At 37.3% G+C, this 26978-nt stretch overlaps 1 protein-coding gene and 1 long non-coding RNA gene across 5 annotated transcripts; one reads left to right on the forward strand and one right to left on the reverse strand.

The window, feature by feature from the left end:
* Positions 1-117: 117 nt before the first annotated feature.
* On the forward strand, positions 118-21806 carry LOC106925241 (inter-alpha-trypsin inhibitor heavy chain H3-like). Of its 4 annotated transcripts, XM_088005638.1 has the most exons (25): positions 119-321; positions 942-1102; positions 1245-1349; positions 1478-1640; positions 1739-1843; positions 2617-2745; positions 2888-3004; positions 3103-3271; positions 3459-3569; positions 4267-4448; positions 4538-4717; positions 4796-4920; positions 5662-5807; positions 6382-6417; positions 7432-7470; positions 9283-9306; positions 9938-9973; positions 11100-11123; positions 16594-17115; positions 17212-17400; positions 19164-19271; positions 19400-19568; positions 20558-20706; positions 20898-20985; positions 21074-21806. In XM_088005638.1, exons 1-25 carry the CDS (start codon positions 250-252, stop codon positions 21177-21179), a joined length of 3255 nt encoding a protein of 1084 aa, XP_087861764.1. In that variant the 5' UTR covers positions 119-249; the 3' UTR covers positions 21180-21806. The 4 variants fall into 4 exon arrangements, with proteins under 4 accessions (XP_087861765.1, XP_087861764.1, XP_087861766.1 ...); XM_088005639.1 differs by lacking the exon at positions 7432-7470 and having other exon boundaries at positions 118-321; XM_088005640.1 differs by lacking the exon at positions 16594-17115 and having other exon boundaries at positions 122-321.
* On the reverse strand, positions 10120-12402 carry LOC148159674 (uncharacterized). The gene is made up of 2 exons (XR_015762854.1): positions 12270-12402; positions 10120-12189 (listed from the first exon to the last, which is right to left on the reverse strand). It is a non-coding gene; the product is annotated as an uncharacterized LOC148159674 (long non-coding RNA).
* Positions 21807-26978: the final 5172 nt, after the last annotated feature.

Raw genomic sequence — 26978 nt, forward strand, 5'->3', positions numbered from 1 at the left:
GCGTTCACCAAACATACGTGAACAAAGTCCAGAAGCTGGACATTCAGAATCAATCGTAAAGGTTATGCACATAGCAGGATTACGTCAAATTTCTGTTGACTTGAGTGGAGGCGGATGGGTGGAGCTTTCATGTTTTATTTTTTTGTTCTTTCTACATGATTTGGCTTTTAAAATGTGTACAAACAAGAACTCACTTTGAGTTTAGCGGAAAGATCCAGCTGGTTCTGTTTGAATCTGCTCCGAGGTGCTATGGGGAGCTCTGTGGAGCAGATCGTCCTCTTTGGGCTTCTGCTGGCTTTCGCTGCTGCACAACCAACGAAGGTATAGTAACAGGACAGAAAAGCACACTGCAAAACAGCAGGATGTATGGATTACCTGTTTAAGTACTAATTGTTTTTGTAGAAATCTATCTGTGGGTCATGATCTCTTCCAACAACAGAACAGTTTAGGGAATGTTTTCTCTGTGGTTAATATTATTGTGATTTATATTTTTGCTTTGTTCTGTGTGTTTGTTCATAATTTATTTAGTTACCATTGCACTGAAATGTGTTATTGCTCGTGAAACCTTTAGTGTTAGAATTAACGGGTTCTGGACAATTTCAGAACCCGTCTGAAATTGTCCAGTTAAATTTATCAGTAAATGAGAAAGAAAGATGCAAATATATGGTACTTTATTTTGCAGTGTAAGTATTGATTCAATACTTCAATTTACAAAGTGATTACTCACAGACTGTGATGGAAACACAACATAAAAATATTTAGTATTTAGTACCTGCTTAATTACATGTTAATTTGTTTAAACAGTTATATTTTACCTATTAATGCTTCGATTGATAATCAGTGCTTTTAGTCACTGAAATCTGAATTGTAATGTTATTATTATTATTATTATTATTATTATTATTATTATTATTATTATTATGCTTTCTGGGTTCTTGCAGGATGACTGGGACATTTACAGCTTTCACATCAACTCCACTGTCAGCGGTCGATATGCCACCACCGTCATCACCAGCCGTGTGGCCAACCGTATGAATCAGTCAAAAGAAATTGTGTTCCATGTTCAGATTCCCAAGAATGCCTTCATCAGTAAATTCAGAATGTGAGTTAATGGAATCTTAATATGTCAACATCTAATAATGTATTTGTTTTACTATTGCTTCAATGTTAGACAAAACATTTTATGCAGGAGTTAAGAGAGAAGTATGCAGAACTTAAGCAAAGGCCCTTTTTGGTGTCTGCAGGATGATGGACAAGGAAGTGTTTGATGGAGTTGTGAAAACTAAGGAACGAGCTCAGCAGCAGTACAGTCAGGCTGTGCTTCTTGGACAAAGTGCCGGGATTGTCAGGTATAAGCTAATGGATTGATTTACTTACAGGACTGAATTAGATGCCATTTTCGTCTATTCCAGTTTGCACAAGTAAAAAAGTTGAATTTAAATTTTTGGAACTTCATGTGCTGATTATTTTTTACTAGTTCTGTAGGGAGAACCTTGGAGGAATTTAAGACATCTGTGGCTGTGGCGGCCCACAAAAAGGTCACCTTTGAACTCACCTACGAGGAGCTGCTGAAGCGAACCCACGGCAAATACGAGCTGCAGATCCACGCTCGCCCCATGCAGCCAGTCAGAGACTTTAAGGTTTGCTCATTATCCATTATAGCTCATTATAACTTTCTCTGATAACTCCAGTTTCTCTTATATGGTCTTCTGTACTCTGTGTTATTTTCCAAACATAGGTGGATGTGCACATTCATGAGAAAGCTGGGATCAGTTTCATTAATGTGAAAGGAGGACTGAGCACCCTGGCTAATGCTATCACCAAAACACACGCAGACAAACAGGTACTTCTGGTTCTGGTGGTGTGTGTAAATGTATCCACAGTCTAGAAGTTTGGGAAAGTAAAAACATAAATATAAAGTGTTCCCTAAAACACTTACTACAGAAGTGCAACGTGTCTTTTATGTCAACTCTACACACACCGACAAAAGTACAGTCATGCATTATCATGTATGCAAGCAAGAAAACTGTCAATATTTGATTTAGAAACTAAATCAAAGCAAACAAGAAAACCCAGAGACCACGAAATTAAGTGTAAATCTAAAAATTCCCGATATTCATAAGAATACATTTGGCTTCTTTTTCATTAGAAAATGCATGTTTTCAAACCGAAAGGAACAACTTTCTTTCATTGCTTGCACTTATCGTCATTGAACTCCAGACAGGGCTGGTGTCCTTCAACTGTTAGACGGTTCTCTGTTTTACCAGACCTGATCCTGAATTAGTTCACAAGCTCTGTTGAACTTGATTTAAAGCCGACGAGGCATTTCTACCCTCTGAGTGGAGGCGATTTGAACGAGGGCCTCTCCTAAAAGTTGCAGGACGCTGGCCTTCAAGAACTGAAGTGTGACACACTTCCAGCTGTAATAAAACCTCCGACAAAAAGATTTCAGCTAAAAGAAAGTCAGCTTTTGTGTGATTGTGGTTCAGTAATTATGATGCTTATTTCAGATGAACTGATAAATCAACAGTTTAAATAAAACGTGGAAATGTAATTAAATTAAAATCATAATGTTTCGAGTGTGCAACTTCGGATTTATCTTTTTTTTTTCCCCAGGCGTGGGTGCACTTCTATCCAACTGTGGACCAACAGAAAACTTGTGAGAGGTGTGGAGAGCGGGGTCTGAATGGAGATCTGGTCATTGTTTATGACGTCAACCAAGACAACGGACTGGGAGACGTCAAGGTAAGATTTTATCCACAAAATTAGTTTTTATTGCATTTTACATCCAAAGCTATTCAGTACATAAGCCAGCTTCTTATTCTTTTTTTCATCAAACATACTGTTTTGCTTTTCCAAACTTTTGTTTTTATTTGCTTACTATTAGATTTTAGACGGATACTTTGTCCATCACTTTGCTCCATCTAATCTTCCCCGAATACCAAAAAATGTCGTTTTTGTTATCGACAAAAGTGGCTCAATGAGGGGCAGAAAAATGGATCAGGTAAAGTATTTATACATCTCTTTTTTTATGTGATTTATCTCTCACTTGAAGAAAAGACTTAAGAAGTAAATAATATTTTGAATGCGTCTCTGTCACAGACTCGAACGGCTTTAATCCATATTTTAAATGACCTGACAGAAGACGACTTCTTTGGTATCATCAGTTTTAATCACGCCATATTTCACTGGAAAACAGAACTTGTTCCAGCCATTGCTTCAAATGTGGAGAGGGCTAAAGAGTTTGCGCAGAGTATTCGTGACAGTGGAGGTATGACCTTTCAGTAAATATGAATAATGCAAGGCTGCACAGTTGTGCAGTTGGTAGCTCAGCTGCTTTTCTGCAAAAATGTCCTGGGAAAAACCCCAGCATGATGTGGACAGATGGGGTGATTGGTGGATAATGTGGCATTTTGCATGATGATGGAAGAGAAGCATCATCATTTCTTCTTTCTCAGCTACAAACATCAATGGAGCGCTGTTGGAAGGAGCTCGCATGCTGAATGCACAAAGCAGGGAAGGCTCGGCTTCCATCCTGATATTTCTCACCGACGGAGACCCAACAGCAGGTTAGACAAAAATAACACAAAGTAAAATAATTAGTTCTTCAAAAGCAGAATCCAAAGCAAAGAATTTCCAGTGACCCCTTTTGAAAAATTTGGCATTTTTTATACTGAAAAATTTAAGTGATATTTTGAGGTTTTTGTGAATTACTTATGAGTTGTAGACCATAAGCTAAGTATTAATGTTTGTGTATAGATACTTTGTATTAATAATACAAATCTCTAAGTGGTGATTTATAGATCTGTTTTAGTTTTCCTAAAACTAAAACAATTAAAACTCAGTTCTAAAATGATCCCAGACTTAAATTTCCAGTTTCTTTTACACTATATCTTTTACTGTAACTTGCATTTTCATCTTGCAGCTTGATCCGTCATAGGGTTTTTTAACTTAAAAGCATACAGTTTATAACATTATTAATGTTTAATCTCTGTCAAATAATAAAATAGTCATTATTACTTACAGTAATTTCCTTGTTGAGGTTTCTGAAAGTTCAGTTCCTTTGTAAAAATTATTACAAAGTATTTTACAAGGTTTTACGTAGATATTTTTTTGTTTTTGAGAATAAACAGACATCTCTTGAAGAGAATAGATTAATAAAGTCAGAATAATGATTAAAATCAGACCTTTTTTAACCTACCTTCAGATGCTAACTGCTGGTTCAGAAAATTTGAGCCTAACATGGCCTGTTTTCTGTCCTTTCAGGAGAAATTAATTTAGAAAGAATACAGTCAAACGTCAGAGAAGCTGTTGCAGAAAAATTTCCACTCTACTGTCTTGGTTTCGGCTCTGATGTCAATTTTGAGTTTTTGGAGAAAATGTCACTGCAGAATAATGGCGTGGCAAGACGGATTTATGTAGACTCTGATGCCGATTTACAGCTCAAGGTATCCTCCTCCTTTTCACCAGTTATCCTTATACCATGTTTTTACATTTAAAAGTCATTCTGTATTAATTTATTATTGTATGTTAACAGGGTTTCTATGAAGAAGTGGCCACTCCTTTGTTAACAGATATTACAATGATCTATGTGGGTGGATCCAATCTAACCAAAACAAATTTCAGTCAGTATTATAACGGTTCTGAGATCGTTGTGGCCGGTGAGATCACAGACAACAACGTAGAAACCTTCACTCCCCAAGTCGTGGCTTACTCAGTAAGGACCAATTCATAGCACACAACTACACTGTCCTACAAAGCTAAGTCGCCCATTAATAAGTGATATTTTTGACAGAGCAACAGAAGAGTGACATTTTCTAACACGAGTGGTTCTATGGACCAGCCCAGTGAAACGGTAGCTGAAAACCTTCTGCAGAGGGTTTGGGCCTACCTCACAGTTAAACAGCTTCTAAACAGAGAGTAAGTGAGACATTTCTTCTCCTCTGTCCTTATGTTGGTAGTTTGTTATATATTGGTATCATGATTTAAATAGTTTCAGTTTATTTAGGGGTTTACTGTTAAGACTGTTATAGAGGCGAGTGATAAAAAAAAATTAATAAATTAATAAATGATGGTGAAATTGCAACTGACTGAAATTGTGCAAAACAATGTACTTGTTTTAAATATAACACAGTTGCCTTAAGTATTGTCTATGAGACTAAGGAACCAGTATGAGATGCAAGTGGATTGACAGACACTTTACAGATGATTAGTATTTATTGCTGATTATGCTTCAGAAATGCTATAAATACATACAGAAAAGAAAATCAATGGTTTTATTTCATGTGAAGCCAAAATGCCATTTAACTTGTAAAACAAAATTAACTGACAAGTGGTTAGATATTTCCTTTTACATTACCCACACGGATAATAAATATTAGCTCCTATTATACTAATGTGTGAAAGACAATAAGCTTTGAATTTTCATGTCATTTTTAAGCACAAACAGAAAATATTTTCAAAGGGAAAACATTTTATTTCAGTATGAGGAAATGTATATATTTTTTAAAAATAAAAAACCACAAGAAAAAAAATTGTGAGGACATTTACTCTTTGTTACTCTGTTCAACGTTTAAACTATTTTGTATAAAAGTGGCCTCTGATTTTTTTTTTGCTGCACTTTATAATGTTGTCACATTATGACAAGATGCTGTGATTCAGGCTGCTGTTATCTGGACCTGAGAAAGAGAAAGTGAGCAAAGAGGCGCTGGAGCTGTCCCTGAAGTACAGCTTTGTGACTCCACTGACATCCATGGTGGTCACCAAGCCTCAGGGGGAGGAATCTGTCCTCCACAAACCCAAAGAAGGTAAAACGCCACAGTTCACAGGTCGTGCATTGTGTCCAAATCTAAACAAGTACAGTTATTTTTTTGTTATGTTAGTTATCTTTTTTATGTTTTTGCCAGATATTACATTTCAAACATCAATGTAAAAATAACTAATTTAACAAGTAAATATTTTTGGTTAAAATGTTGTGGAATAAAACTATTTATCGTGGAGTCCTCGTGTGTATTTGCGCAATATAGTCCAGAAATGTATTGATTTTGAGGTCAGCCTATATGGGACCTGGGACAAGATTAGACGGACCCCCATTCACGGCACTTTGTAGCTGGTGAAAAATTAATTAACATATTTATCTTTTTAAATTGATTATCGCTGCATTCTGTCTCCATTTTTCTCATCCCAGTTTCTCTCTAACTTTCCTCTTCGCATCTTCCATTCCTCTTGTCTCCTTACTGTTGGTTGTTTTTAATTTCCTCCTTAGAAAAGGTTTTCAGTTATATTTCTTACACTGGTTTTCCAAATCCAAAAAAATATTAAATAGTTTCTAATGGATATAAATGTAAATCATTTTAATATTCTTATCCATTTCTTTTACAGGAGCTGCAACATTTCCTTCCAGTTTTGCTGATCCTGGTAGGTTAAGTACAGCATGTGAATGTTGCGTTGAAAGTAACAAAACACAGAACTTTATCACCAGCTAAAAGATCAAATTTAGGTTAAAATCAGTGAAAATGCGATAAAGAGTTTAAACATTCTTTGAACAGATGGAAATAATCCCATTTACTTTATTTAAATTTATATAGTCAGCTTCCCTGTTTTGTTTTGTTTTTTTTCATTTGTATTTTGATTTTATGTCCCTATTACCAGATCTTTAAGTTTTTAATTCTGAAAATATGTTTCAATGTTGAGTAAATTGGTGTCAACAAATCTATTTGTTTTTCTTACTTCAGTTTTAACATTATTATAAATGTTTATAAATGTTTTGAGAAAAGATAACTTTTTGCTTCTTTACTCTTTTAAACACATCTTGTGTGTGCAATAGCAATAATATACACTACGTCTCAAACGTTTGGAGTCACTTTCTAATCGCCTATTGGAATATCTTCAAAATGTGCAAAATGAGCACAATATAAGGGTTGGGGTTATAAATGTGATAGTGTTGAAATAACCCAAACAAATTACATTTCAAACATAAATTTAAAAATAACTAATTTAACAAGTAAATATTTTTGTCTAAAATGTTTCACAGGTGGAATAAATCTATTTATCGTGGAGTCCTCGTGTGTATTTTGCAATATAGTCCAGAAATGTATTGGTTGTCAGGTCAGCTGACAGCCTAACTGGGGCCTGGAGCCAGATTAGGTGGTCTCCAATTCAAGCCACTTGGTATCTAGTAGAAAATTAATTAACATATTTATCTATTAAAACTGATTATTGCTGCATTCTGTCTCATTTTTTCTCATCCCACTTTCTTTCTTAGTTTCCTCTTCCCATCTTCTCTTCCTGTCGTTCCTTTACCTTTTTTTTCCTCTTTAGAACAAGTTTTCAGTTATGTTTATGACAAAATTTTCCAAATCAAAAAATCATTAAATACTAATTATCTCTAATAACTTTGCTTTATTCTAACACTATCTTCCTTTTCTTTAGTTGGAAGAGCTTGGGTCCCTTTAATGACCCCTTCTGCAGGTATGTAGTTAAACACAACAAATATTTAAGAATTGCTTCAAGCAAAACCTCAATATTCTTACTGTTTACAAATAAAATAAATGCTGAAATCACTGAGAAATAGGCTGATTATCTTCTGATCAATGACTGATCAGTAGCTAATAAGCTTATGACGCCTTTCGGTCAGAAGCTTTGACGCCTTTCGGTCAGAAGCTTTGACGTCTTTCGGTCCAGTGCTGTGCTCTCAGTACTGGAAGACCCCCAGTGCTGCTGCTGTTGGACCTCAGTGCAGACACTGCTGACCGTGACATATTACTAAAGATATAGTGTTCTCAGTATTCATTCTTTTTGGTGACTATGGTACAATAGTTCCTAATGGATATAAATAAAAATAATGTTAGTATTCTTATCCATTTCTGTCACATGAGCTGCAGGATCTGTTCCCAGTTTTTCTCCTGTTCCTCGTAGGTTAAATACAGTGTGTGAATGTTGTGTTTGAAGTAACAAAACACACAACATTTAAACGTGTTACACACAAACTTTGTTGAAACAAACCAAACAAATTACATATCAAACATAAATGTAAAAGGACCTAATTTAACCCTTTCATGCATGGATTTCGATCCATTGTGTCAGGATTTTATTTTAATTTTATTAAGACATGAAAAAGGTAGAGAAAAACATTTTTGTATCAGTGACGTGCGGTGAGGTTCGCTGCTGTTGAGGCACTGACTTACGACTTATAGACTTATATACCATGCATGTTATTGAACGCACAGAAATTTTGCGCAGGCACACAACGCTGGGCGGCAAAAAGACTAATCTTTTACATGTCATCCATAGCCGCGTTAACTCAGCAAAACTTAGAAATGTAGGTATTGATTTCGTGCTATGATCCACAGCAAAGGGAAAGTTTCCGCCAAGCTACACGCAGACTCGTTACCATAGCAACTGACAACAATGCCACTTAATGTTTTAGGATTTAACACTAAAAAACATTCAAGAATTTTGCACAAAGAACAGAATATTCAGTCTGTTGTTGTACGTTTTAGGTTTAATGTTTTACTAATAAATAATTGCTGTGGTAGATTAGCTACCGCTTCTACATCCCCCAGGGCTTATTGGATGTCACAATATTTTTTTTTACCTGCAAGAGTCGTCTGCAGTCGAAGGAGGGACCGGGTCGGTTGGCATGCTTCTTTGTCTGTCGGCCATATTGGATTTAACAAAAATAATTTCTTACATTTGCAGCTGATGGCCAGCAGTTGATAGTGTATTTTATGATGCTTTAGTGTCCACTTCGGTGGTCTGTGTGCATTTATAACATAAAAATCCACAGAAAATGGCTTTTAGACAGCTGTCCACTGCAGTGACCACTATGCATGAAAGGGTTGATGAGTAAATATTTTTGTCTAAGATGTTTTACAGTTAGAATAAATCTATGTACCATTAATTCTTCATGTGTATTTGTGCAACACAGTCCAAAAATCATATTATTGGCTTTCAGGTCAGCTGATAGCCTAACTGGGGCAAGATCCTCTTAAATGGACCCCCATTTATGCCACTTTTTATCCAGTGAAAAATTAATTAACATATTTACCTTGTAAAACTGAATATTGTTGCATTCTGTCTCATTTTTTTCCTCATCCCAATTTCTCTCTTACCTTCCACTTCTACTGTTGGCTCCTTACTTTTGACTTTTTTGTTTTCCTCCCAAGAACAGGTTTTCGATTATATTTCTAACACTGGTTTTCCAAATAATAATAATAAAAAATACTAATTATCTCTAAGAACTTTGCTTTATTCTAATACCATCTTCATTTTCTTTAACAGGAAGAGTTCCCATGCTTTCCAGAGGTTTGTAGTTAAACACAACACATATTTAAGAATTGTTGCAAGCAAAACCACAATGTTTATTACAAATAAAATCAGTGTTGAAACCACTGAGAAATATCAAGACTGAAGAGGAGATTTTACTGAAATTACCATCAGGCATTTATTATCCTGTCCTGAAATGACTGTCGGAAAGGTAAAATCATCTAGTATTAGATGTTCAACAAGATGCTTTCAGAAGTCACATTGTAGAAGCTTAAAGGACGAACACAACCAGAACTACCTTGAGCAGGTGTTAATAACCTAGAAGGTGTTAATAACCTAGAACTACTTCTTTTTGTCTGAGGTCAGTCCAGTCTACAGAAAGTATGGAAGGACGATCTGAAAACATTGTTACTGGAGAATTACAAGCCAATCTCCAACTTTCCATTCATCAGCAAATGATTGAAAAAGCTATGTAGTTTCTGAACAGTGGCCAACCACTTTGACCTCTTTCAGTCCAATACTACCCTCCAGCTGTGTCAGACCCACAGTGCTTAGAACAGGTTTTGGATTATATTTCTTACACTGGTTTTCCAAATCAAAAAATTTTGAAATTGTTTGTAATAGATATAAATGGAAATCATGTTAATATTCTTATCCATTTCTTTCACAGGATCAGTAATTCCTGGCAGTTATTCTCCTAATTCTGGTAGGTTAAGTAGACTATGTGAATGTTGCGTTGAAAGTCACAAAACACAGAAGTTTATTACCAGCTAAAAGATCAAATTTATATTAAAATCAGTCAAAATGTGATAAAGAGTTTAAACATTATTTGAGCAACTGGAAATGATCCCATTTAATTTATTTAAATTCATTAAAGCTTTCCTGTTTTATCATTTATTTTTTTTCATTTGTCATTTGCATTTTGATTTTATGTCCCTATTATCAGATTTTTAAGTTTTTAATTCTGGGTGTCAACTAACAAATCTATTTGTTTTTCTTACTTCAGTTTTAAAAGCTAATTATTATAAATATTTAGAGAAAATATAATTTTGTGCTTCTTTACTCTTTTAAACACATCTTGTGTACAAAATGGTGCAATAGCAAAAATATACGCTACGTCTCAAACGTTTGGAGTCACTTTCTAATTGGCTTATGTTTTTTATAAAAAGTAAAATTTTCTTCAGTTAAAATAACATTCAATTATTTAAAAATACAGTGTAGGCATTGTTGATGTGGTAAATGATTATGACAGCAGGAAATGTCTGTTTTTTATTGGAATATCTTCAAAGTGTGCAAAATGAGCACAATATAAGGGTTGGGGTTATAAATGTGATAGTGTTGAAATAACCCAAACAAATTACATTTCAAACATCAATGTAAAAATAACTAATTTAACAAGTAAATATTTTTGTCTAAAATGTTTCACAGGTGGAATAAATCTATTTATCGTGGAGTCCTCCTGTGTATTTTGCAATATAGTCCAGAAATTTATTGGTTGTCAGGTCAGCTGACAGCCTAACTGGGGCCTGGAGCCAGATTAGGCGGTCTCCAATTCAAGCCACTTGGTATCTAGTAGAAAATTAATTAACATATTTATCTATTAAAACTGTTTATTGCTGCATTCTGTCTCATTTTTTCTCATTCCAGTTTCTTTCTTACTTTCCTCTTCTACTGCCGGCTCCTTACTTTTGACTTTTTTGTTTTCCTCCTAAGAACACGTTTTCAATTATATTTCTAACACTGGTTTTCCAAATCAAAAAATAAATAAATAAATACTAATTATCTCTAAGAACTTTGCTTTATTCTAATTCCATCTTCATTTTCTTTAACAGGAAGAACTCGGTCCCTTTCCAGAGGTTTGTAGTTAAACACGACACATATTTAAGAATTGTTGCAAGCAAAACCACAATGTTTATTACAAATAAAATCAGTGTTGAAACCACTGAGAAATATCAAAATTGAAGAGGAGATTTTACTGAAATTATCAGGCATTTATTATCCTGTCCTGACATGACTGTCGGAAAGGTAGGTTTTAGGTGATCAATTGTAATTATCTCCAAATACAAAGTTGTTATTTGAAAAATACATCAGTAGTATTGTTCTTTAGGGGTTATCTGATGTCACAATATTTTTTTTACCTGCAAGAGTCGTCTACAGTCGAAGGAGGGACCGGGTCGGTTGGCATGTGTTTTTGTTTGTCGGCCATATTGGATTTAACAAAAATAATTTCTTACATTTGCAGCTGATGGCCAGTAGTTGATAGTGTATTTTATGATACATTAGTGTCCACTTCAGTGGTCTGTGTGCATTTATAACATAAAAATCCACAAGAAGCACAATAAGATGGCTTTTAGACAGCTGTCCACTGCAGTGACCACATGCATGAAAGGGATGTTTTACAGTTACAATAAATCTATGTGTCATTAATTCTTCATGTGTATTTGTGCAACACCGTCCAAAAATCATATTATTGGAGATACAAAGTGACATGAATGGAAAAAAATAATTGATGTGATTGAGTTAGTTTTCTCACTTTCCAGGTAGCGTTGTCTTCTAAATGCTATAGGATATCAACAACAAGCAGAAAAACACAGTCGCATAAACATTTAAAATAGATCAGCTTGACATGGTAAAGACCTGATGTATTCTTTTATATTATGTCCAGATAAGTAAACTCTGGATCCAGAGAGAGCATATTTTGTAACATGCAAAAAAATGTTGTCTTTGTGTGCATTTCTTCTTTTAATACTGTTTTTCTTTCTTTAACAAAAGGTGCTTGTCATGTCGGGTTCCAGTTTTCTTACCCACATGCAAGAACACGCTCAGGAGAACAAAATCAGTAAAATAAGTTTATTTAAAGGGAAAGGTGAAAGGGGAAGGGAACGATGGTCGGGGATCGGTAAGGGGAACCAGAACGTCTGACTGCAACGAGAGGAAGGGAAGTGAGTGGTGGGTTCAATGCACGTGGGAATTCTCAATACAGGTAAAGAGCTCGATCTTACTTTCAGGGAGGGAGAGTGGAAGAGCAGACCTGCTGCAGAGGCGTGGGTTCCAGGTTCCGGTAGACTGAGGCGACGGTGAGCGTTGGAGGGCGGACAGGTAAGCTTTGCTGTGGACGGACAGAGCCGCTGGCGGAGGTCCAGGTCCAATCTAGCACCCGGGGCTAGGGCGACCTGCGGGTAGCTGGTGGCGTCTCGAGGTGAGTCCGCAGGGGTTGAACAGGAGAGGTAAGTGCACGGAGTTTGGCGTCCGATAGGTAAGACCTATGGCGTCATGGAGGTAGCACACAGGGAGATCCGGGGATGACAGCGTTCTCTGACGATCTTGACAAACACGGGAAAACACCATGGAAGGCAAACACTCAGGCACTGGAGTGTTGGCCAGACGCTCCATAAATACGCCACAGCAGCCAGCTCCAGATTAGACACAGGTGTGCCTACGGGGTTGGCACCGCATCTCTCCAGGGGCTCAGTCATCCGGTGACATCTGGTGGACAGGGAAGGAAGCAGCAGGCAAACCAAAAAGGAAAAAAGAAAAACAAAACGGAACTCGGGCCATGACAGTGCTACTGTTCCTAACATTCATTCCCTTCCTTCTTCTGGCTCTGGTATGACCCTATCAAACACACGTAAGCTAAACACAAATAAATGTTTTTAGTTGTTTGGACATAAAATTAGTAGGGATTATACTGAGGTGCATTCTTTTCATTCCAATGGGCTCTTTGCACCTCAGCTTCCGCGTTCGGGGTAAAGCGGCTCGATTGTTTCCGATCTATTGAAAATGGCCTTTTACATTAGGTGCTTTCAGGGCTTGGCCAAGGTTTGTACATCGATCCGAAGCCCCAACAAGTCAGCTGGAGAAAGGTTTTAAGATGTTCGCCTCGTTATGCATTCACTGACACGAAGGTGAGTTTTACTTAAACTTTGTGGCTAACATTAACGTTAGCTTATGCTAGTAGGCAATATTCTCGGACATTGTTCTTGTAAAATGTGCTATTTAAGTATCTAAACATTCTAACGGACAATGTATTTATCTTATTTTCAAGTATATTATGTGTGTTTATTGTCGTTAGTGTCACAGACTAACGGGGAGGTTACGGTTCGGGCTTTTTACTTCCGAAGCCTGACGAAGCACAACAAGCCTCATAGCTTGAGGCTTGCTCTGGTGTCAGAGATCTGCTTCAGCTGTTCAGGTTCAAAGTTGCTGCTTTTAGAAAAATATGACCGTGTTGCTTCATGTCTCCGTGTTATTTTGTTTTATTACCTTTGCATGTTTCTTGTGAAGAGCTCAGATAGGACGGTGTTTACAGCAGTATGTACAGGCGGATCAGTTGCTCGGCTGTCTGGCTCTGGTCTGCTCTCTTGTTCCCATAAACTCTTTCAGGCTGAATATAGAAGTGATTCCATGGAAATAACTCAGGGAGGCTCCTTTATTTACCATCCGTATCCCCGTAGTTTTAGGCTGATCCGGAGTGAAGTGAAGGCTGCAAACTTTGCTGTGCGGCGTTAGCTGGTAGCGACAGATATTTACAAGCCATCTTCTTAATTCAGGATCGCTTGGAAATTAACGAAAATTTAAAAGCCCATTATATTAGGAGACAACAATGTTAATAGTATTGTTTTTTTGCATCTCAAATACGACTTAGTCTTTTCTACCAGTCATGGAAACTCAAAGCGGAAAAAAGTGAGCCGCATTAGCTCCTGGAGATGTGACGTCAACGCCTTAGGTGCAAAGAGCCCATTCTTAAAGCTACAGTATGTAACTTTTATAAATAAATAAATGTTTTTTTCCATATTTGTTAAAGCTTTCACTATGACAGTATTATATGAGACAGATAATCTGTGAAAAAAAAAAATCAAACTCGTCTGCCTTCTCCCAGTGTTCCCAGTACTAACTGCAGTAATACGTAGCTCGGTCAGAAACAACCAGTCATAGCCAGGAGGAGGGTCTTAGCGCTGTCAATCACTTTCATGTGCGCACCACTCACAGCCTCCTCCTGGATCTCTGCTATGCTACAGCATCCAACCAAAAAGCTTGTTTTAGGTCAGTTAGAATTAAGGAATGTGTTTCTATTTGCTGAATGCCAGAAATATTGGATTTGTACATCAGTTTAATTTTCCAAATATTCTATGAAGCATGCACAAAATTAGTTAGAATGTGGCCAAATGGCAGCAAAGTCAATAATGCTTTGCTATTAGTGCCAGAGAAAATCTGAGTAGAGCTAAAGGAGTGTGAATGCAAAGCAATCTACCAACCTGATTGAGCCACACCAATAACTCAACCCCAATGGGCCAAAATTTCACCAAACTATTGAGAGAAGCTTCTGGATGGATCCCCAAACAATTGTTCCAAGTCATATAGTTTAAAAGACAATCGTACCAAATGCTAAGAAAATAGATTCAATCTTTTGAATTTGAAGAAAGTCACAAAAATTTCTCCCAAAGAATATTTTAATATTTTGGCTTTCAACAAATAGAAATCTTTCTCCTTTTGGATTTTCTGTCATGTCGGGTTTAATGTTCTTTGCCCACATGCAGAAACACTCACAGAGAGACTGGTGTAAAAATTCCAAGGGTTTATTTTCCTTATTCACAAAAAACTCAGAACAGGTTGGTTGGTCTTGGGCTTCAAATAAGGGGTCCGGGTTCAGCCACTCATTGTGGGAGTCAGGGTCCGAACGGAGGAGGAGGAAGGCCAGGCACCAGGAAGTGGGTATGTCCAAGGGCGACGGCTGGGCGGATGGGCAGAGTCGGAGGGCGGACAGGTATACGTAGACTGCACGGAGAGGTAAGGGAGCTGACTGCCAACTGAGGACTGCACCGGTAAGTATCAGGGAAGGTGATTGTGAGGCTCGGACTCCCAGTAGAATTCTCACGGCGCCTCTGGAGGATTCCTTCCAAAGAAGGGATGGCTCGAGTTCTCCTGAAGGCTTCCTGGGAAAAGGATCACAAAAACAGTTTAGATCTCCAAACCACTCGAAGTTCAACAAGTGTACTCAGCGAAACTACTCTTGAGGGCTCAGTGTACCAGTTCAGGCAAACACTCTGGCGAAGATGTGCTGGCAGTCAGCTGCTCATATACTCCACCAGGAGATGACAATTCCCCACAGGTGCGTCTGGTTAGGACCTGCCGGCACGCCCTCCAAGAACCAGCTGTCATCAGGCACCTTCTGGTGGATGATCTGAAAAAGAACCCACCAGCCTGGTACCTAACATTTTCCCTTCAGGGTTGGCCGCAGCAAGTCATCCGTCTCCATCTAACCCCGTTTTCATCGTCTTTTCTCATACCAACTACCTTAATGCCTTGTTACACTCATTCCATAACTCTCCTCTGGCCTCTTGACCACCAGCTTGGCATTTCCCTCCTCATCATCTTTCTACCGTTAAACTCACGACCCCTTTCTGTGCATGTCCAAACCATCTCAGGCTGGATTCTCTGACTTTATCTCCTACACATCTGACATGAACTGATAAGATCACTCCTGATCTTATCCAGCCTTGTCATTCCCAAAGAAAACTTCCTTAGTGCTACCTGTCTCGGTCTCCTGTCTCTTTGTCATTGCCACTGTCTTTAAATCAAAGAACATTCCTGGTCTCACCACCAACTTGTAAACCTTTTCTTTCATTCTCAAGTCTTTTTTATCACACATCACCTCTATCAATTTTCTCTATCCACTGCAACCTGCTTGGATACGTTTCATCACTTTTCCACTCTTGCCATTGCTCTGGACTATTGACCATAACTGCTGCTTTCTCTACATCTAAAAAAACACAATGCAGCTCCTCCCTCTTATATTCATCATCTATCAACATCCTCAAAGCAAAGACTGCATCTGTAGTGCTTTTTATTGGCATGAAACCAGATGCTCACTTCTGACCTCAGTCAGCTTCAACATCTCTTTCCCACAACTTCATTGAATGACCCGTTAACGTTATTCATCTGTAGTTGCTGTAAGTTTATTCATCTCTGTTATTCTTGACAATTGGCATCAGCACACTTCTCCTCCACACTTCTGGCATTTTTTTTCAAGAAATAAAAATAATGTTGGCAATCCTAACTGACTTAAAATAGGAAGGGTGAAGTCTGGTCTAACATCAGACAACGACAATAAAATGTTTTCTGTTTTCTACTGGTTTCTATTATTATATTATTATTATTAAATTGACTGTATAATGTACATTTTAGTGCTTTATAATGGTTTTAATTTCATTTGTGTCTGTGTAAAACAGTACACTTCATAAACATTTATTTTAGATTTTGTTTTATAAAACTTTATAGACCCACAAGGACTGTGCTTTATTTTTGATGTATTTATTTCTATGATAGGCTTTGGAGTTGGTCTTCCTGGTCCTCCACCTCCTCCAGATTTTGATCTTCCACCTCCTCCAGGTTTTGGTCTTCCTGGTCCTCCACCTCCTCCAGATTTTGATCTTCCACCTCCTCCAGGTTTTGGTCTTCCTGGTCCTCCACCTCCTCCAGGTTTTGGTCTTCCACCTCCTCCAGGTTTTGGTCTTCCTGGTCCTCCACCTCTTCCAGGTTTTGGTCTTCCTGGTCCTCCACCTCCTCCAGGTTTTGGTCTTCCAGGTCCTCCAGGTTTTGGTCTTCCTGGTCCTCCACCTCCTCCAGGTTTTGGTCTTCCTGGTCCTCCACCTCCTCCAGGTTTTGGTCTTCCAGGTCCTCCAGGTTTTGGTCTTCCTGGTCCTCCACCTCCTCCAGGTTTTGGTCTTCCAGGTCTGCCAGGTTTTGGTCTTCCTAGTCTTCCACCTCCTCCACCTCCTCCAGGTTTTGGTCTTCCTGGTCCTCCACCTCCTCCAGGTTTTGGTCTTCCTAGTCTTCCACCTCCTCCAGGTTTTGGTCTTCCTGGTCCTCCACCTCCTCCAGGTTTTGGTCTTCCAGGTTCTCCAGGTTTTGATCTTCCTGGTCCTCCTGCTTTTGCTCCTCCAGGTCCTCCTGGTTATGTTCCTCCTGGTACTCCTGGTTTTGGTCCTCCAGGTCCTCCTGGTCCTCCAGGTCATCCTGGCTTTGGTCCTCCAGGTCCTCCTGGTTCTCCTGGTTTTGCTCCTCCTGGTCCTCCAGGTCATCCTGGTTTTGGTCCTCCAGGTCCTCCTGGTCATCCTGGTTTCTCTCCTCCTGGTGGGTATGATATGAATGTTATGAAGTTAAAAAATTTTTTATAATCGACATTATATAGAATGTCTTTAGTAGTTTCCAGCTAAAACAAAGATAAAATCTTGACAGAAAATACAAGAAAACCAAATCCCAACATGTGGAAGAAAAACAAGAAAACATTTTGCATCCAACTCTTTGATTGTGATCATCGCCAAGTCTTTAGGTTCCTTGGAAAAGAAAAACATCAATTGCTGATGATCGTACTGAGAAAAGTTAACTTATCAAACATTCAATCAGTGTAAGCTTGTAGATGTCATGATTTGCGGTTGTGAATGGTGAGGAAGACGCAGGTGAGCCCAGGACGACATGTTGAAATGAAGATTTTATGATAAATGTCCACAAGAAATGATACACGGATGCAGCACTGGTGAACAACGAGGAGAACAGACATAAACATTTATTTTAAACATCTGACATGAGACGAACATATGACGAAGACCCGACAAGGAACAAAGACAACAGGTGGGTTTAAATACACAGGGAGGGTAATCGGGGAACTAGACACAGCTGGGATCAATCAACAGGGAGGACAGGACATCACAGAGACTCACAGGGGAACAGGACACAGAAAAAAACAAAAAATAAATACACAGAACCCCACAGTAGACTGTTTCAAATCAAGATCCATCCATCCATTTTCTTACACCCTTGTTCCTAATCGGGTCTCCAATCAAGATTCCTTCCATATTTGGATTATTGTAGTTTATTCAGTTAAATTTTCACTTAATGTTTTTTTAACATTGGTTTTATAGGAAAAGTTGAGTTTTCTGGTTTTACTACCTTTATGCATAAATCAGCTCTGTTTTAAACACCAAACAAATTGTTCTTCTGTTTACTGATGAACTTAGCATTTTCTGAACAGAAAAGTGTACCAATGACAGACTGAATATGCCCAAAAAAAGGCAAATTATGCTTTTCTTGTGTTGCAAGTTTTTTTTTTTGCATTTTTACAGAATTTTTGTTACATGCACAGATATGTGAATTATTTAGTTTTCACACTTCTGTTGTGCCAATATTTCACTTTGTAAGAACTTGATCAATGTACTATGCACAAAATGACAAAATTTAAATTATGACAAGAAGGAACATTTCTGTTCATTATTTCCAAAGAACATATTGCTCCAAAACACCTTGTCAATTTGTATTGCATTATGATGCAGATAGTGGTATTCAGTATAGAGTAATGGTTAAAAACATACTTGTAGTCAGTTGTCAAAAAATAAGAAAGCATGTAGAAATAGTTTATGTCTAGTTTATGTCTATGTCCAAGCTTGAGTGTGAATATGCTGAAATTACCTTTTAACTTTTTGTTAAACTTCCACTACGTGTAAGATGTTATAAGCCTAAGTGAGAATGTGGTAGAGCAACAGAAAATGCAACATAAGTGTGAAGTGAAAGAAAATAAATCAAAATAAATTGACCAGGAAGCAGGTTGTGGACATGCTTAAAGGAGGGTTTGGTTATAACATAATGTCTAAAGTTTGAGCTATTTAGCCAAGAAGAATTGGCAAAAAATTCACTCTAGATGTGCAAATCTAGTAGAAAGTAGAAAGAAAAGCATCAACTCAGACAGGGCTGAAAATGAAGGAGCGTCACAATTTCAGATTTGCAAAAATAAATCATGATTTTTATTTCACCTCGCAGTCATCTATGACACTGTGAGAAAATATCACATCAGATCACAAAGCCCACAGTTTTATTCAACGTTGTCTCTGTCTCCCCTTCAGCACTTATCAGTCACCGGTTTCTGTTTAAGACTGAGAATCAGTCTGCTCCCGTTTGCTTTGACGTGCCTGGATCTCATGTTCTTAAACTTTTTCATCATCCCAGCAAGAGTGAGTAGTGTCATTTATTTTTTCCAAGAATCGGTCCTCAAACTGTTTTTAATCTGTAACTGTCTCTGAGGTTTGATTTTTCATTTTGTCGCTGGATTTGTGATTTAGTGTTATTTCTTTCAAATCAGGCATATACATAAATGGCGCGCTTAATCCAGTGACAAATGGGGGCTTCAGAAAAATTCTCATCCAAGTTCAAAGTGGCCATTATATTGACATCAACCCCGAGGGAATCTGGGTCCAGCAGGGAGTGTCTATGACCCAGATCACTGGACAGAATCCCATCCAAGCTGGAAGGTAAAAATGTACAAGTTTAAATGTTTTCAAAACCACAACTTGTGGTGTCCTTGAAATCAGCAGAGCATTGTTTATGACTGCCCTTTATCTTATTATAGGCATGTCTGGTTTTTGCCAAGAACTCAACAGCAAACTATGTATATATTTTTATTACAAAGCTGCAGATTGATGTGTTTATTGTCGCTAGCTCAGATTGGTCCAATTTACTGGTTATTAGCTGGAGCATTGGAACTTAATTTGATGGAGTGGCTTAACTAAGACCCTAAATTAACAAGTTTATTATAATACAGGATGTAGCTGCAAATGTCTCAGTCAAAGGGGAATCCTTTAACATGAGGTGAGAGAAAGGATGAAAAGTGAGCAGGGCGAATAATAAGAATAATTCTGCAGGATGAGATTAGTAAAGGATCCATCCATTTTCTTAACACCCTTGTCCCTTAGTGGGGTCAGTGGGGTAAACAGCCAAGCATTGGAGGGTGGAGGATTAGAGGAAATGAGGAGAGAGATTTTTGCATGAGAAGATTTTGATTGACAAGCTAAGAGGTGTCAATAGGAGAATGAGCCAGGAAGTAACTCAAGACGTAACGTCGGCCCAGATTACAAGGTTAATATGAGGCTAGGAGGAACACCAGGACACTCTACGAAGAGACAAGGCTGGCTAAACACCACTGTGGTCGCATTCAGGTGCTGAATGACTGGCAGCCAGCTCCTCTTAAGCTCCTGTTGGATTTAAAAATAAGATGAAGTGCAGGAGATTAAGATCCCTGATCAAGCTAAACTATGAATGAACTCCTTTTGATATACATAAAACTTACATACCAGACAATATAAAAGCATTCTTTCATTGGTTGTAATATTTCATATAGGATATATGGAAAGCATGCATGCCTTGGGTTTCATCCCCATGTTGACTGAGGCAGAACTGTCTTGGGTTTGAAGGTGTAGGAAGGGAAAAAGCAGGTTGTGATTTTGTTTTTCTCCTCTTCTAGTGTTACAGTGACCCCTCGAGGTCAAGAAACAGATGTTTTGGCAGAAGACTTGCACATCGTCGTCTTAGTTCATCAGAGGGACGGCAACAAATTCATTTGGCCTGTTTTAAAAAAGAGACCATCTGGCAGCGACATTGATGGGATTCTAGGTGAGTATGTTTACCCTTCTGTGTCAAATACAGATTTCTCTTTTGTTTAATAACATTTTTATTTCAGCAGTTTATTTTATGAATGTTCCTTGCCATTTGCCTCTTTGAAATTACAGTCGTGTAATTTTTTCATGATGCTTAAAGAGCCAAAGTTTTGAAAGCTTGTGTTGTTTTTGTTCTGGTTTTTGTAGTTTCAACACCTGCTAATTATACGGTGGAATCACAATCATCCCTAAGATTACTGAAGATCCCAGGCAGATTTGATACTCCAGTGTTCAGGTAAGTTTTTTTTTTTTTTTTGTATTTTTTAAATTTATTTATTAGAGCAACAATCAGACTGTGTTTAAACTCCTGTTTTATTTTTCAGTTCATTCGCAACTGACTACAGTGTGGCGTCTCCCGTGACTGTGCAGTGCTGGTTCACCACATATTTCCTTATCCTAGGAAAACCTCTGCATTTTTATGTTGTATAACTGTTCAATGGCTAAATTCAATTCAAATCAGCTTATTTTATGAAATAATGTAGAAAATTATTTTAGAAATAACCAAGGTATGAAGTAAAAAGTGCCAAAAACATTACAATCTGCTTTTTTATTGCCCAGGCAGCGCAGTGAAGAATAGTGAACACATTTGTCTTTTTATCTACCCCATAAAAGACAAAAAAGAAATGTAAACATTAACAAATGTCAAAATAATTATCTAATGTAAAGGTTGATTGGGTCTGGTGACAATCCAACAGTGTAAGTTTGATACCCTGTATGTTGAACGAATCGACTAAGTTTTTACTAATTGGCAATCAACATGTTTCATTCATTTATTTGAAATGATCTGTAAAGAAAAAACTAAACACACAAAGAAAAGATACAAGGATTTGTTGGCACTGTGAGATAATGTGCCATAAGATAAGGCTGTTTCTTTACAAGTCTTTATTGCACTTGATAATTCGACGTGTAATTCTTACCCATCAAAAATAAGACCTTGATAAGTCAGAACATAAAAACAGTTCACAATTGACACTTTTGTTGTGTGATCTATGGTTATGTTGATTTTTTTTGAGCATGAGCATGACATCTGCTTTATTAAATCTGAAAAGAATTTTATTGTGTGAGTCCAAGTCATTTTTCTTCTTGTTTCAACTATTCATTCACGCATACTCTAGAAAAACAGACACTCAACTAAAATATTGACAAATCAAAACCCTGACCTGACAAAATGAAATGGAGAAACTAAAATATCGGCTGATTAGAGCTTTTAACATTCATCCACTTTTTTCCTCTGGAACACAGCCCAAATAATAAATAAGCAATTTATTATTTGGGCTGAAAAAATTGTTATATATAAGAAAAAATGCCAAATTGTGAAGTCAGTGTGAAACCAAAGCATATGCATTTTTAAAAATGTATTTCCTCCATCTCGTCTTTACCTGCTCCTCCTGTAGGTGGCAGCATGGCTTTCTTTATACATCACAGTCGGTGTTGACTGACTGTTTAAACATTACAGTATTTAATACTTTTACAGAAGAATTATAAAAGTATATATAGTGGAGAGAAAATTAATAGATATTACTATATGTCATATATATTGCGATATTATTATAATCTATTTTGTCAAATAATTAGGGGTTGAAGAACAACACAGAACATTAAATAACTAAAGAGAATTGAGCACAAATATTCAGAGTCATGTTGGCTGTTTATTTTTATGTAGAATTGCATTTTCTGATTTTATTAATTGTTTAGTTTTTTTTCCATGTTTACAAACCACTAATCTTTATTGATCACTGATTAATGTAGAGTCCTTTGCTAAAAACAACGTAGACTCAACGACCCTGCAACGTTTAGGTGTTTGTCTGCTTCAACACACCTGGCTCCAACATTAGCTCATTAGAAGAGCTCTTGGTTGTTTCCTACCGAGGCATTTTCACCGTTTAATTCACGCGTGTAGGTCAAGAGACGACACATCCAAAAATGGCAGAACTCTGGACTTCGAGAACTGCAGTTTGAGACCACTGCTTTAATTTTAGATGCTTTTTAGTTTTTAGACCTCTATTTTTAACATGATGTCTGTCCATGTGTAGCTCTTTATTCTTACATTCCTCACTATCAGTCTGAAACTGCTTCACCGTCCCAGCAGGGATCAACACTGAGCATCTTTCTGTCATTAAAAAATAAACCTTTTTTCCTCTTCGGTCAACAGAGCTCCATCATTTTTGCCTCTTTGATGCCCATGTTTGAGTTGTGCATATTCATGCCCAGATTTGTGAATTTGAACTTTGACTTTTATTTGGTCTTTTGGTGCTAGAGTTTTTAGTCAGCAGTGAACTGGATTTAGTAACAATCAGTGGTTTAAAAGGATTGCAATCCACGCTAGAACAAACTAACATGTTTAGATTGTCACACAGAGGACAGATTATCACCCAGCATCCATTCACCGCCTGGAGGCAACCAGTTTGACTTTGCCAACTACTGTGCCGGATCCTCGTTTGAAGCTTTGTTTAATCAATCAGTCATGGCACTCAGATGACACGTGAACAACAAGCGTTCCTTAACACAAAAACAATCCTCAGCAGCAGCTCTAACTACACAACATGATAGAGAAGTAACAAGTGTAACGCCTGAAAGGTCTTCATTTAAAAATATCTATTGATTCAGTTTTAACTCTTCTGAAAATCCAAAATCTTGTAAAAGTTTCCACAGACTCTCTTGCACAACAAAGAAAGGCTTCTTACGTAAAATCTGACTGCAGAGGTCTGAACTGTGTTGTCTTGGAGAATGTGAAACACCCAGTTGTGTTACTGACATCAGTCACCACAGATATTATTCCTGTCAAAGAGGACTGGCTCACAGAAACCTGTTCTCTAATCACACCAGCTAATAAAGTTTTTATTATGCTGAATTACCATGAAGTCGAGGTTGATCTAGCACCTGGTCAGGCTAGCAGAACGTTTGGACCCTGTGGATTATAACAGGTGGCCACAGGCTCGTCCCACTCAAGACATCCACAAGAAATTTGGATACAACAAAACATATATGCAGCTCTGGAAACAACTGATCTGAACCTCATTGAAAACCTCCTAGTTATTCCACCACATATTTATTTCTGAACTGTTCCTGAGTTAAAACATCAGCATTGTTGTTTCTAAATGAAGATGAACTTGTTTTCTTTGCATTATTTGAGGTCTGAAATTACTGCATCTTTTTCGTTGTTTTGACCATTTCTCGTTTTCTGCAAATAAATACAAAATTTTTGCTTGGAATTTCAGAGACATGTTGTCAATAATTCATAGAATAAAAGAATAATGTTCATTTTACCCCAAAATATACATATAAAGAGTAAAATCAGAGAAACTGATCATTTTAAGTAGTCTTTTATTTTTTTTTTTCCAAAATTGTATATCTTCAAAAATGTAAATATCAATCAGACATCATGGAGAGATGGGCCCTAACATTGTCCTATTTAGCTTGAAACCAAATAAGTAATTTTTTTTCTTCTTTTTGGCACTTTCTGGTAATTTCTGTGATGTTTGGTATAGACATTTTTATTTCATTTTTATGCGAGAGTGTAAATGACTATTAAAGAACTATATTAATTTCACATTTTGTGTTGTTGTTGGACTGGATCCAGACTCAAAGTGGGCAAATAATGAGTAAAATCAGCACCAAACTAAAGATTATAGAAAGATTTTGTTCCGATGCATTGAACTTTGGTTTACTTTTGTCACTTTGGGTTTTAGATAATCTATCGGTTTGTTGTTGTTCTTTCAAAGATGTGTGACTTCTCTTTACTTTTGTGCTTAGTCAGCTTCTGCTTTGTCATTCTGTCCCCTTTGTTTTGCTTTTGTGTTTCTTCTGCCTTCCTAGAAAGGCCTCTGCAATTGTGTCCTATGAGTCTACCCTGTTTCTTGTTTTAGCAATCAATCTATCTTTATGAATACATTTTTACAGAAATTTTGTTGAAGAAATGCAAAGTAAGAAATATTAAAGACATTATTTGATGAGGAGAATTACTTTTGCATCTTTCAAGAACTGTGCTTATGCCCTCAGTTTCAGCGAAAGTATATTTTTTAATCAAGTAGCTTTTTTCCCTTCAATAGTTAAAAAACCACTATATGTGTCAAACATGACTTAAAAATGTTACTTCCTGTTTTACCACCTTTAGTCGGGCCTTTGTCTCTTTTAAAACTCCTGCTCTTTGTGAAGCTGCGCCTTCAGGAAGTCATTATGACAGCGCTCCTCTATTAACCTTTTGACAACATTTTTACCAGATTTACACTGAGAAGTGGCTCATGTAAACAGCTCAGCAGATATGCAGGTCCACCAATAGTTTGCCAATTGCTGCCTGCTAGTCTGAAGGAACCAGCCAGCAGCTCCTTCAGGAGGCATGGAAATGCAGCTCTGATGAGGAGCTGGATCTCAAAAGCAGTGTTTGATCCACCCAGATATTTTGCACGAAGCTGAATGGGAGATTAAAGGATTCCTCAAACATGCATGAAAGAATCAAGGCAACACTCCATGTATGTTTTTGATGAGGGGATAACATTATAGCATGATGTAAAGCTCAAAAAAGTCAATTTTACACTTCAGCATAACAAGACATTTTGAACAAATTTCATGCTCTCAACCGTGTGGAAGCAAGAAATTTGGGTGGAAAAATTCAACTGGCCTGTATATTGTTGAATTTTGAAAGGATCAGAGTGACGCCACGACCTCGCATCCAACGTCAGTGTCTGACCTCACAAATCGGTTTCAGGAAGAATGGTCAGAAAATCCCATTTATAAACTACAACACAAATCCTTTCCAGAAGAGTTGGCTCTGCTGCAGCTCAAACGGTGGGCCAACAACATTTAAACACTTTTGATTCATAAAATGATTTCTGAAGTCCGCATGTGCTTTGTTTCAGTTTTCTTGTGTCCTCTGCAGTTTTTGCAACTGGTTCATCATTAAATATCCAGTTCAGTAAAATGTTACCTCTTATCCATGCTTGAGTTCTCCACAGCAATTGACACAGTTCATATTTTGTACAGTTGAAAAGTATTTTGCATGTTGATTGAAAGTAAATGTGCTCTTTCCTCATTCTCTTGTGACTCAGCTGTCACTGTTGCCACTTGGAAGAACATCTCTGGATGATTTCCCCATTTTTCTGCCTGATTTGTTTGCATAGATAAAAATAAACAAGAAATGTCAAAATAACACGTGGCAAAGTATTTTTCTTGTGAATTACCAGAAGAACATGTAGAAATTTAAAGCCATAGAAGAATAAACGTCATAACAAATAGCTCAAACAAGACTATTACTGCAGCAAACCTCAACAAAGTCATACATGCAAGTAGCTTTGAGGCTTTTGTGTAATTTAGACTGTTATCACCCACTTGCTGAGCTTTGCAATCTTTAAAGAATGCAGGAAATGCAACCTTGAACTACGAGCAGCAAACAAGCTGTCAGTCCAGGTTGACAACCAAAAGGAAAAGCAAAGACATGTTTCTGAGAATAATGTGATGTTTGTTCTGAATGGCAATGCCTTCAGGCGTGTCTCTTTATGTCTAACAGAAATTTAATCAACGTAACATTTGAACAGGGCCTCATGCAGCTCCTCTATAGTGTTTTAGTTTGTCCTCCCCTGTCAGCTCTAAGGTAATAAAACATCCTAAATGTACAGTGCCTTGGAAAAGTACTCATCCCTCCCAAACCAGTTTTCACAATTTCGTTAATTCACAAACTTAAACTCTTATTAGTCTGAGATTTTAAGCAAAATATCAACAGATACATATATCTTATATGATGTATGCTACATATACGTGTAGCTTTGCATGTGAAAAAACAACACAGATTTTAAGGTGTTTTTTTTATAAAACAAACTGAAATGGGTTGTATTTTTCCCCTTTAGTCTGACACTGAAATAAAAAGCAGCAAAGGGGTCACCTGATTGGTAAGCAAAGTCCTCATGTGTGATTCATGCTTGGTGTTAGTACTGATGTTCTATGAAGGTGTTAGAGGTTCGTTATAAATATCAATAAACAAACAGCATCATGAAGACCAAAGAGCACAGCAGGCAGATTAATGGATTCGGTTATAAAACAATATTCCAAACTTGGAATAAATGAAGCAGCACCACTGAATCCATCGTCTGGAGGTGGAACAAGTCTTATCGTTATGACGAAGTTGCATTAAAAAAAAAAAAAAAAAAAACTCCTATTGATAAAAGGGCAAAAGAAATCATGTTTGCAGGTTGATATAAACCAGTTAGTTGATTTAGTAAACATGGGAGCTTTGGT

The sequence above is a fragment of the Poecilia mexicana genome, unplaced genomic scaffold, assembly GCF_051168715.1.
Source record: "Poecilia mexicana isolate PSO_F unplaced genomic scaffold, ASM5116871v1 scaffold_5, whole genome shotgun sequence".
Lineage (NCBI taxonomy): Eukaryota > Metazoa > Chordata > Actinopteri > Cyprinodontiformes > Poeciliidae > Poecilia > Poecilia mexicana.